Raw genomic sequence first — 13,334 nt, 5'->3', positions numbered from 1 at the left:
GAAAAGCTACTTTGAAAGAGAAATTGGACATACCAGTGAGTGCAAGTATTTGTTCATTCATTCACTCCGCAACTAGATGTTGATACCTCCCCTGTGACACTGAGAGCAGTGAGATTTGGTTCATGCCACAGAGTAGAGTCTGGAAGGACAGACAGATATGTAGCAAACATTGATGACAGTATGAGAGGGTGGTGCAAGGTGCCTTGGTAATGTCAAAGAAAGAGGGTTTAAATCTTGAACCCGATGCTTCTGTTCCCCAGTGCTGTAGCAGAGTATTATCTAGCATTTGGTCTGGTTCATGTATAAACAATCTGTTTCTGTCACCAGCACATTTGTGATGTCAATAGCCTGGTTGGTTCAGGGCATGCCTGGGCCAGAACTGGCTTCTTCATTGTTAAGCTGCTCTTCATGCCCAGGCCTGTGTCCCTCCTGAATGAGATTAGAGCCTGTGCCTTAGTAGTCTGCCCTTGATAACTAACTTCCCATTTCTAGATGCTCACAACTGGGCCTGGCCTAAAGAGGACATAAAACAAATTTACAACAAGGGTACTAATGACATGTGACTTGTGATGTAGCTAGTCAAAGTCACAAAATGCCTTATATCCTGTGTGCAAAAGGGGATTCTTGCATAAGCGGGGGCATTTGTGTGTGTTGTACTAACACTGGTGGCCCAGAAAAAAATGTTGAATCCTGGACACTTGAATGGTGGGAAAGAGTGATAAGCCAGTCACCAAGCTGGGTTGAGGAGTCCTTGGTTCCGGCTTCCTAAATGCCAGCAGGAATGCTTCTGGCAGGTCATTCTTGGTTGGACCTCGGTGTCCTGGTCTCTGAAGTCAGTGGTTTGACCAGGTAACATCTCAGGTCTCTACCATCTGTAATGTTGTAAGAGAAAACCTCATTGCCCACCCTACTTTACTTTTTAAAAATTTATTAAGGATGCTTTTTTTGCTCATTAAAATAAGCCACTCATCATCCTCAAAGAAATTATCAAAAGCAGCATAAAGCTCTTTTTTTTTTTTTTGACAATGTTCTTGTTTACATTTCTTGTATTCTGGTAAAGACAAAGGCAATTTTTTCATTCTGATAAAATTAACAGAAAATGTTAAACAAATAAACATAAATAGACTGTTTCATCAATGTGTGATACAGCGTATGTGATGAAAATATAACTAAAAAGAATGATTGATTGTGTTCAGGGACTCTTTTTGAAATATAAATAATTTGGCCATTTTTGTTTTTCAAGAACCAAGTGGTTTAGTCCACTCTAATTGCCCACATAATAAATCTTGTTTGGCTAAGTCGGGTACAAAACTATGTCTGAAACCAATAAATTGTTTGTTTTCTAATTCCCACATTTTGGCTTAAAACAAGCTTTTCAATTTGTATGCCCAAGCAGAGCCCGAGGCAAACTTTTATGGCTAAGTTATGAAACCACAAAGCGGTTTTCATAATGGAAGTGCTGACAGACCCTTAACTTATGGCCACGGTGAACTTGGAAGCCGCTTCAGTATCTAAAAGCAGCTTTTCCATAAATGTAACATTTGGTTTCCCCCAGGATCCATCTTAGCACTTTAACTACCTGGGTCAGTCGGCAGAGGAAATGAAAACTACATAGCCACATTTCCGAAAAGGCAGAGTCATATTTCATGCGTTTCCTCACAATTATTTATTAAGTGCCTACTATGTGAAAGGCGCAGGGCAGTTCCTGCTGGTGAGGGTGCAGGAGTTTGGGAGATAACTCAGGGCAGTGGTTTTCCACCTGTGCTTCTTGGAACTGCCTCGCTCTGAGCCAAGGCTCCTGGAAAGGCCTCACAGCTGGGGGTGAGGGAGGGTTAGTGAGGTCCTGACCTGGGGGCCTCCCTCCCTCCCCACAACAATTTGAGTCCGTTTTGAATATTGGATTCCAAGTAAGATTTTGTTTGAATCGAGTTCTGTGGTCAGAAAGAAAATGGACTCTCCCATCCCTGTCCTAGTTGAATCCCCTTGTTTTATAGGCCACAGAACAGAACCCCACAGAAATAAAGTGACTCGCTGGAAGCTACACAGCTGGGATTAGAAGCAGGCCTGAGTCTGGGAGTACATTGTAGCTGGAAAATACTTGATAGAGTTGCTAAATTGTGCCATGTATGTTTTAACAAAATTTCTGGTTATTACTTGGACTTCAGACTTGCATCTAATTAATAAAAGAGTCCATGGTGTTTTCCAGAATATTTTTTGAACAGTCACCTCCAGAATACTTTCAATCAATCAAAGTATTGAATTAAACCTCAATTACACAAAAGTGCTTTGTTCTTACACCCTATTTTCTGACTAAGAACTGAACAGTGTGGTCTAATTGGGGAGTCTAGATGCCCTGGATTCCCTGTCCCACTAGCTGCTACTGATTGCAGCCTTGGGCAAATTATCTAACCTCTCTGAAACCTCAACTCTTTTATCCTTAAAATGGGGATGAAGAAAATAATTTCAAATCCCACTGGATTGCTATAAGAATGAATTGAAAAAGTATACACAGCATTTAGCATAATAACTGGACTGAAGTTAAGCACTTAATTAAAATTAGCTACTATTACTATTAATTAAACTGATTTCACATGCAAAACACTGTGTCAAGTAGAAATAAATTTGGGTATGCTAACACAGTTTCATTAACTTAATTTTATTGATGGCAATTAGTGGATTTATGAAATGGATTGATAGCCTGCACCCTCCAATTAAACTCTCAGCTCCTTAAGACTCTCCCTTCCTGGTCCTTTCTCTACCTTCTTGGGTTCTCTTTCTCCATCTTCTTTGATGGTGCCTCTTTCTTCTCCCAAGTGGGAGCTCCTCTTGCTTCTATCTTGCTCCCAGTAGTTCCTGAAAATATTGTATCTGTTCTCATGGCTTTACCTCTCCTCCCTGTGCCTGAGCCCTGAGTCCACAGGAGTCCCCATTTCCTCACCCACTGCTGGGCTCTCTCAGCAGGCATCCACTTGTTCTTCCTCATTTTTCTAGTTGATCTCCTCATCTCTTTCTTCAAACTCAGTCCCTCTTACAACTGGTTAAGAATGTTGGCTCAGAAGTTATACCTGGGTTTGGGTCATGGATCTGCCTCCTGCTTTATCTGTACCTTTGGGTAGAAACTCTTTGAGTTTCAGTTTCCTCACCTTAAAAAGAAAGATTTGGTGTGGTAATCTGCTCCTGACCCAGCAAGAGGACCAAGTGAGATAACAGGCAGAAATAAATGAAAGAGTACATTTTTCTCTGGATGCCGCCATTACTTCCCCAGCTCAGTGTATGGCAGTCGCTGCTGAGCTGGGGATTGTTTTGCTCCTAAGCTCACTTGCTCATCCTGACTTGCTACAGACTTTCTCACTCCTATTGCCACCTGCCTGCCTGAGACTAGTCTTCGCCTGAGTGGAATCTACTCAGTACCCTCTCCCTGCCCCTACTGTCTCCTCTTCAACTTCTGCCCCTCTGTCTAACATTACTTCTGCCCCTCTGTCTAACATTTGTGTCCTTGAATTTCTGGTGAGCAAGGATCTCTTAAGGTGAGGGGAGAGAAAAGGGTAAGGAGTGACTCACTGAAAGTTCAGGGGCTTTTAAACACCCTTTTCTATTTTTTCTTTCTTTTTTTTTTTTTAAAAAAAAACAGAGAAGTTCAGTTTAAAAAGTATGATACATGTTAATTAAAGCCATGGAGAACAATTTCAGATTGTCTAGCCTTCATCTACAGAGAAAAGTGAAAATCCAAAAGAAAAAGAGACTTTTCTTTCTTTCTTCTGCCCTTGGTGAATTGAAACATGGTTTCCAGGAAATTCATCAATGATGCCTTAATAGGTACAATTTGATAAAAAAAAATTCCCCACGATCACAAATGCACAGCACATAGAATGTATGTGCTTTAAAATGCTCACATTTTCACATTTCTGTTGTAGAGATTGGAATGCAAAGTCAACTTTTGGTCAAAGCTTTGTTTTCTGATTCTGCTAATACTGCCCCCAGATGTGGAGGAGGAGGATTGCCCTTTTGTGGATTAATAAAAGGTTAACAATAGCCTGAATGTGTTAAAGAAAGTAGGTGAATTTCAGTTCTGTGGTTGAAATTATTTGTGCTCTTGAAATCCTGTTGTTTCCTAGTGACCTGCTTTAACAAAATATGCCACTCTTTTTTTTTTTTTGGAAGGTTGGGATATGAGTGCCTGTTGTTGAAACCCAGAAAGTTCACCTTTATAAATATTTCTGCATTTTATGGGCTTTTAGAATATTGTCACCAGAGACCATTTCTGTTTTGAGGAATTTTCACAGGAGTTGGCACAAATTGCCATCTGGTTTCTGCCCCTGCCATTTGCCTACACTGCCTGGTCAGGTCTCCAGGGACTCCTGAAGTGCCAGGTCCCATGGATTTCTCTTCATGGAAGGTGACACTGGGACCACTCATTCCTCAAAACTCCCTTGGTCCATTGTCCATTGTCATCTCTACGTAAAATGACAGCTGTGTCCAGCCTGTGTGAGCTGCTGGAGTCATGAAGATGACTGAGATGTGGTTTTTCCCCTCAGAGAAATTATACCTAGCAATGGAAACAAATATATACAAGGAGTGCAACATGAGATGCTTCCTGTAGCATGGTTGAGCCTGCATGAAAGAGTCATTTTCAAGGTGTCTATGCGGGATGGAAAACATGGGAAGACATGGTGGATGTCTGGAGGGGGACATGTGAAGTTTAAGATCTGGCCACCAAGCTTCTGATACACCCTGCACCACTTTGTGAATGATTGGATGTGGGAAGTTAGGGGAAAGGTTGACTCTCATATTTCATATGCTTTTCATCATTGCTTTAGTCAGCACAAGCAACATAGCTTTGCTATGCAGTAATCCACAAATCTCAGTGGCTCAGCACTGTAAATATTAATTTTTCACATCATAGTCAAAGACAGGTTGTATTAGTCCCACTCCACAGAGTCATTCAGGAACCCAACATTTTTTTTAAAAATTTTTAAATTTCTTTTTAGTTATACATGGCAGTAGAATGTATTCTGACATATCATATTTACATGAAGTATAGTTTCCCATTTTTGTGGTTGTACATGATGTGAAGTTAAACTGGTCATGTATTCATAGATGAACATAGAAAAATTATGTCTGATTCATTCTAATGTCTTTCCCATTCCTACCTCCCCTTTTGTTCCCCCATTCCTCTCTATTCAGTCTGGTGAACCTTGACTCTCCCACCCCAACTATTGTGAATCAGCATCCATGTATCAGAGAGGACACTGGCTTTTGGTTTGGGGGGATTGGCTTATTTCACTTAGCATGATAGTCTCCAGTTCTATCCATTTACAAGCAAATGCCTATTTAAAAAATTTTTTTTTGTAGTTGTAGATGGACAGAATGCCTTTATTTTATTTGTTTTTTTTTTTATTTTTATTTTTATGTAGTGCTGAGGATCAAACTCAGTGTCTCATGCGTGCTAGGCAAGTAGTCTACTACTGAACTACAGCCCCAGCCCAGCAAATGCCTATTTTGAGTGAGCATCTGCATATCAGAGACAACATCAGGCCTTTGGTTTTTTAGAATTGGCTTATTTCATTTTTTTGTAATTGGCTTATTTATTTTCTCCGATGAATGTTTTTGGTGCCTTTGTCTAATATGAGATAACTGTATTTATGAGGGTTTGTCTCTGTGCCTTATATTCTGTACCATTCATCTTCATGTCTGTTTTGGTGCCAATACCTTGCCATTTTTATTACTGTAGCTTTGTAGTATAATTTAAGGTCTGGTATTGTGATGTCTCCTGCTTCACTTTTCTTGGTAAAGATTGCTTTGGCTATTCTGCACCTCTTACTTTCCCAAATGAACTTCATGACTGCTTTTTCTATTTCTATGAAGAATGTCATCAGAACCTTAATAGGAATTGCATTGACTTTGTATAGTATGACCATTTTTACAATATTGATTCTGTCTATCCAAGAGCATGGGAGATCTTTTTATCTTCTAAGGTCTTCTTCAATTTCTTTCTTTAGTGTTCTGTAGTTTTCATTGTAGAAGTCTCACACCTCTTTTGTTAGATTGATTCCCAAGTATTTTATTTTCTTTGAGGCTATTGTGAATGGGATAGTATTCCTAATTTCTCTTTCAGTTGATTTATCACTGATGTATAGGAACATGATTGATTTATGAGTGTTAATTTTATATCCTGCTACTTTGCTGATTTGTGTATAATGGAACCCAAGATTCTTTCATCTAGTGATCCCCTGGGCTTTTAGAGTCCTCCTGGACCCTCCATTGCATTGTCTGCATAAAAGGGAAAGGAAAGGGAGCATGGAGGAATATGTAGAAAGGCAGTAAGAGCTAAGCCTGAAGTAATGTGAATCATTTCTGCCCACTTAGTCACATGGCTCACCTAACTGTAAGAGAAGCTAGGAAATTTAATTGAGTTATATATCCAGAAGGATAAAAAACTGGGTTATGTCTCCATTTTAGTCTCATTCTCCTGTTAATTCTGCCTCCTAAATATCTCCCTGAACTTGCTATTTCACCTCTGATACTCCTATTGGAATTCTCATCTCTTTTTAACTTCCTAACCACCAATAATTTGCTAACCTTCTACCTTCTGGTCAGCTTTTCCATAGATAACTTTCAGCAATTCCAGAGAAATCTTGCTAGAATAAAAATACATCATGGTTTCCTATCCCCTCCTGAATTCCTTAGCAAGGCACTCAGGATCCTCCTCCACTTGTCTCTTTTTCTGCCTCTTTTTATTATGAACTCCTTGCTCTACTCATACCAAACATGTCTCTGTTGCTCACCCTCCTTTGCCCTGGCACATACGATCCCTTCGGCCTGAAGTTCCCATCTCCTCTTTGCCTACTTGATGATGCCAGGCATCCCTCAAGATTCACCTTCCCTGTGTAAATTCCTGGATGTGAATTTCTTGGTGATGCTAAATTATTCTGCCCTCAATTAACTCATCATGTGTTCATCTTCATTGCTCAAGGTCCTGAGAGGAAGGGAAAATTGAAGGAGTTCAAAGGTGCTATTTAGAAATGTTTGGGCAACTGTATGGGAAATAAACAAGAAATAGTGTTGTGCTCCAGAGCTGGCAATAGTGGAAGCCGTAACCACTTGTCTTAGTCTGTTTTATGTCGCTCTGGTTGCATTTCATGGTAGATGATATCACAATGTTGGGTGCACATGTGGAAAAAGAAAAAGAAGTCAGGTGGTGACACAGGAAGCAAGAGTTTGAGGACGGCCAATATTTGTTCTTTTGATAACAACCTGCTCTGAGAAACTAATCCACCCCTACTAGCCCCAGTCCACTCTCACCAGACCATAAATCCAGCATGGGGTAGAGCCTTTTTTACCTAGGCCCCATCTCTTAAAGGTGCCACTACCTTTCCATGCCACACTGAGGACCAAGCTTCTAGCACATGAACCTTTGGTGGATACACCAATCCATATCCAAACAATAGCACCACCATAGGCCTGAAGAGCCAGGGGAGAATGCTGGTAAAAGAGAGCAAGGGCAGAAATGTAGCATTGGCCTTTGAAAGAGGAATGTACTAAGCTACCCAGTGCAGCCTAGCTGGAAGAAACAAATGTCCTGACTCTCTGTCCACCCATTCTATGATTCTTTGCTGCCATCTCCAAGCTGATTAGAACAAAACGGGGAAGAAGTCCATTGATGCTGACCTTCAAGTCAGCTTCCTAGAGCATACAGCAAGTGAAGAGGGATGGAAAGTAGATATGTATGGGCAAACAGAGAATATCCAACACAGCTCTTTATGTCTCTCTTATAGTACCTAACACATTATATTAAAGTTACTTATTTGCATGTTTTTCCTGCCAAGGTATGCACTCCTTGATTGTATGTTTTATATTTTTCGGAATCACTGATGCCTGGTACACCTTTAAAATTTTCAAAAATTATGGTCTTGTCTTAATATATTTGGATTACTATTATTAAATGCCATCAACTGAGAAGCTTGAAAAACAGAAACTTGTTTCTCACTCTTCTGGAAACCTGGAAGTCCAAGACTAAAATTTGGTTTCTGGTGAAAACCCACTTTCTGGCTTATGGATGACACCTTTTCCTCATGTCCTCTTGTGGCACATGAGATGATGGGTCTGTTTTATAGAGGCACTAATCTCACTCATGGGTGTCACACCCTTAGGACCTAATCATCTGCGAAGGCCCTGCTTTCTAAAGTTATCACCTTAAAGGTTTGGATTTCAGCATGAGTTTGGAAGGACCAAAGCATTCAGTTCATTGCAGGTCTCTTTTGTAATGTTTGAGTAAAATATTAAACTGCAGTCTTTTTGTTTTTTAAATGCTGAAAAGCCATTTTAGAGAGTCGTCTCGCCATGTGAAGAATGTAGAGTTTTTTGTTTCTTCTTCCTGACCTGCCTTTTCTCATTTGCAGCCAAACAGGCCGGACTCGCGAGATTGTGATACCTTCTAGAAACTACACCCCGTACACGAGAGTCCTGGAGTTGACCATGAAGAAAACACTGACGTAGGCATGTGGGTACATGCACTTTCTACAGGTGGCAAAGCCCCTGAAACCTTGTGGCTTCAAGTCAGGAAAGGGTGACTGTTGCTTCCTCACACACACAGTGTAAACAGGAGTGGAAAATTGCTGAGCCTCTGATCTACTTCCAAGAGAGGAAGGAAAGTGAAGGCAGAGGGGACACAGAAGGAAGAGGTCTATAAGGTCATATTTCAGACACCCAACCAATGTTACCCTGCTGTACTGTATCGTCATTTGTTTCTCATGTAGACACTGAAATCCTAACAGATTTTCACAATTTATTTTGTGTTTTGCTAGAGTTTGGTTGGGAAGGGAAAGGGCATTAGTTTGAAATTTCATGTTACTCATGCCAGGGTGGGTTATTATAGCATGAAAGTTTTGTTTACCCATGAAAGTATTAGAGACAGTGTTTCTCTGGCACAAAGAAGCCTTTTCACAAGAAGCATGGGCACCTGGAAAAACTTGAACCTCGAGGAAAGGATTCCCAATGTACAATGCTCTCTCCTCTTGGTGTTGAGGTTCTGTGCAGGGTTGTAGGAGCCACCATTAGAGACTTGTGTGGGCCATACAAGCTTCATTCTGATTGCTAATCTCTTATTTTAATTTGTGCCTTATGCCTTTGTAGGATCAGCTGAAATCACCATATTTATTCAACCTGTGATTTTTTTTTTCACTTTAACTTAAAGAGAATTTTTATGTTGCAGAAATTTAATCATTTAATGTTTTCAGTATCAACTGGTGTTTTTGTTGGAAGAATGAGTAATCTGTTCAGGCATGCTGTACTTTGATATTATTACCTATATCACATATGTTTAATAAATATCATATATTTTGTTTTACTAATAATGTTGTCTCTGTGTTTACTCCATGACTATGTAGAGGGATTCAGAGCAGACCGGGCTGTGGAATGAGTGAGTGTAAAGGTCAGATCACAGTGATCTTTCCATCAATCAGTATGAATTACAGAAGCATGGAAAAGCATAAGATTTTATGTGTGTATGTATGAGTGTGTGTTTCTTTTAATTTTCAAAATATATTTAGCTAACACACCTTCTCAAAAGAGTAAGTAAGATATATTCATGATCACAAAATGCAAAAATAATTTTTTCTTATAAAAATCCCCCACCCTTTTTCCAGGGTCTCCTTACCTCCCCCAGCTTAGAAAAATAAAAAGAAAGCCCACAAAATTGAATGAGTCACCGTGAGTTGGGATAAAGAGGAAAATGTGTGTTTTGGAGTCAAATTTGTGTACAAACTCTGGCTATGGGACCTTGAGCAAGCTGTCAACACTCTCTGATTATAGTTTCATCCCCTAACAACCCAAGAAAATCATACCTACTCAGTAGGCTAATGTAAGTAGCAAATGAAGTTATGCAGAAGGGGCTGGCCCAGGCAGGGCAGGCACTTGGGCATCGACTGCTGTCACTCTGGAGGTTGTTTTAAAGCACGGCTGGAAGTGTTCTAGTAGCAAGAAACCATGCACTGTAGAAATGACCAGAAAGGAGTATACATAGAGCAAAGACTGTCATCAGGACCAGGAGATAGGGAAACTGGGCTCAGAGAGGGGCAGAGGGTCCCAGGAGCCCTGTACCCAAAGAGAAGCTGGTCTGGAAGCTATTTCTAAATGAATGCAATGACTTAAATAATGTCAGTTTAATGAGACCAAGACAGAAATAAAAACTGCTCTGTAAACATTTCTTCATTTCATCCTTTCTCTGTCTCTTAAAATGAGAAAGAAGAAAAAGGAAAGCTTTAGAGATTTTAAATTTAAAGAATGCCAGGAATCATTCTGTAGTGGGAGTCTTTGTATTTTAAATATACCTTCAACATGTGGAGAATTCTAAACATTGTGCAGACTGAAACTGGAAAAAACTGAGAATCCTTTTAGATCCAATAATGCCAATAATGCTAACCCTCAATATGAAAGAGTGACATCCATCCACTTCATGAACATGAGTGTATGGTAGAACTGAGGGAGTGAACTCTAAAATTACAGAGTAAATTTATCTCTCTGAAAGAATAGCAGCATATATAATAGGGTTTTTAAAAATAGCCTTTTATAATAATGCTTCAAATTAGTATTTTCACTCTAGGCCTTCCAGACTTTCTTAAACACACACATATATACTACTTATTATTATTATTATTTAAAAAATAACTTCAGCCCTCTACTGAGAAGCAGAATCGTGTGGCTTTTAAGAGTCTAACTGCCTCAGCTCATTGACTAGTGTGTTCATTATAAGTTATAGAACTAACTGAGCCCCTGTAAAATGGGAATAGTGACAGTTTCTTCCTAATGGAGTTGATGCAGAGAACAAATGAGTTAATCCTCATACAGTTCTTGCAATAGTGCTTAGCACAAGTAAGTGCTTCTTCAATTCTATCTATCATCATTACATATTCTCATAACCATTTCTTTTTATTATTATCATTTTTATATGTATAAACACATATAATCTATACTAGTGTGTGTGTGTATGTGTGTGTGTGTGTGTATGTGTGTGTGTGTGTGTGTGTGTGTTTGGTACCGGGGATTGAACCCAGAGACCCTCAACCCTTGAGCTACAGCCCCAGTCCTTTTGATTTTGAGACAGGGTTTCATTAAGTTGCTTAAAGCCTCACAAGTTTGCTGAGGCTGGCTTGCAACTTGCAATCTTCCTGCCTCAGCCTCTTGAGCTGCTGGGATTACAGGCATGCACCACCAGGCCTAGCTATACCATTTTTTTTTATATAGTTACTTGGATTCCATTTTATTGATGTGCCATGATTTAATCAACCTATCCCCTAATGTTGGAACTTGGGAGATTGTCTTTACTTTTTTTGAGCATGATTATCAGGGTTTGGAATGGATTCCCTTCTGATGAACCATCTTGTATACATGTCTTTGTACACTCTCCTAAATTTTTTTCCCTCAGGATAAAATCTTAGAAGAGGAATTGGCAGACCAAAAGGTATGCAAGCTTTAAGTCCTTTGTTGCACAAAGTCCCATGTGTCCTATGAAAATTTGTGTCCATTAAAACTCTCACCCACAGGATGAGCATGTGATTTCCTGACCTGTTTGCCAACATTAGGAATGAGAAACGAAGTAGGTAGATTAAAAATGGTTTTATTTGGGCAGATTTATCACCCAAATAGGCAATGAAAAAATTTCCTTCAGGATATTGCCTTTGGATACCTGAGCTCAGGAATGTGCAGGTGTGAGCTGTATTGCTGAAGGAATCCCCAGGGCCCAGAGAATGCCTAGACATCTGACACGAAACAGGATGGGCTCAGAGGAACTAGTGTCCCCCAGGATCCAGAAAGCAGAGAAGGCCTACTGAATAGTATGCCAGAGTTGAGAGCCAATCATGGAGACAGAAAAGGGTTTGACTCTCGGAGGACACTCAGAGGCCAATTCCCAGGGCCACTTTGAGAGCTAAGACTAACATTTTGGGGAGTGTTTGGAATTGGGAGATGTGTGACATGGTCCACCTATTTAGGGTGCACTAACCAAGGTTGACCCCTGAGCTGGTCCATGTGTGTACTCTGGGTACCCCCCCTTATTCCCCAGTGGATACCATCTGCCTGCTCCAGGCTCTCAAGTGTGGTCTTCAGAGTAAGGATAAGGGTGACAGGAAGCGTAGGATTCACTCCTCTTCTGGCTGAGGTGACACTGGACCATAGAGCTCCTCTTGACTCCTTGACTTGATTCTGGTTATCGGTGACGAGTCCTGCTTCCTCACATGTTGAAGTTTGAACATTAGAGAAGCACACTCAGGCAAGCATATAACGCAGGGCTTATTTAGAAAGGGGTAACATAGACTTCTCCCATGAGGGAGAGGGAGCCATAGCTGGTATCCTGGTATCCCAAGAAGCAAGGTATTCTGCCCTTTTTATATGTCCTAGGCTTCCTTTGTTCTCCTGCCCTCCTCCCCTTATCTTTCTCCTTCCAGCTATGTAACTAGGCATTTGACTAGGCCTAGAAAATGCTGGTGGGATGGCCAAAAGAAAGCAGGTGGGCTGAAGAGAGAGGAAGGATGGAGCATTAATTAACAATCTTATAGCTTCCTATAGGGAGGGGCAATTCGTGGGACAGGTTACCTTAGCAACAAGTTGGAGCAGGGGGAGGTTCTTGATAAGGGTGGAGGGAGGGCTCTGAAGGAATTAACATTTCAGTCCCTTATGGGACAGTCTCCAACTTGCCAGACTCACTCAAAATTGGCCTCCTTGATCCGAAATGACTTCATTTACCTATCTATACTGACTGCTTGTCTAATTCTGGCTTCAGACTCAGAAGTTCATTTCAGTTCAATGAGTGCATGCTAGATGCTGGAAGATAGACACATGTGCCTCCAGACTCTTGTCCTTTCCAAAATCTCTTCCAATCAGCACAGCTCCTTCTGGTCTCTCCTGTCTCCAAATCCTACTTATTTCTGGTCCTATTTTCAACCCTACACTGAATGACTAGTCTTTGTGTTTGTTTTTTGTTTCTCCAGTGATGTAAGCTGCTTGGGGACAGCTTCCCATAAAGGACACCTTAGTCATTTGAAGGGAATCCATTCCAAGCCCTGATAATCATGGAAAAGTTGACAAATTAAAAGTATTCCAGAAAGATCCCTGGCTAAGGGAAGCAAAGGTGGCCAGACATTACTGAGTGGGACAAGGTAGGTGTATACTGTGTTTTCACAGCATCCTGCTTGGGAAGACGTTATCACCACCATTTTTTGGGGGTGAGAAAACTGAAATTCAAAGACATGTGAAAATTGTCCTCAAATACCCAAGCCTATCTGATTTCACAACACAGTGGGGAAGCCTGAAGTTGGTCCCTGTCTGCCATTAAACTGCAA

General features: G+C 40.6%; 1 protein-coding gene across 1 annotated transcript in view; it reads left to right on the top strand.

Moving 5' to 3' along the window:
* Nucleotides 1-9,353, top strand: part of Myzap (myocardial zonula adherens protein) — an 86,562-nt gene extending 77,209 nt beyond the window's left edge. Inside the window, exon 13 of the mRNA XM_078049557.1 lies at nt 8,400-9,353. Within this exon, the coding sequence (XP_077905683.1) occupies nt 8,400-8,496 (97 nt within the window). The 3' untranslated portion in view covers nt 8,497-9,353. The remainder of the gene's footprint in view (nt 1-8,399) is intronic.
* Nucleotides 9,354-13,334: the final 3,981 nt, after the last annotated feature.

Source organism: Ictidomys tridecemlineatus, chromosome 5 (genome assembly GCF_052094955.1).
Source record: "Ictidomys tridecemlineatus isolate mIctTri1 chromosome 5, mIctTri1.hap1, whole genome shotgun sequence".
Classification (NCBI taxonomy): Eukaryota; Metazoa; Chordata; class Mammalia; order Rodentia; family Sciuridae; genus Ictidomys; species Ictidomys tridecemlineatus.
Note: the sequence above shows the minus strand (reverse complement) of the source record. Positions and strands in the feature narration are given on the sequence as shown.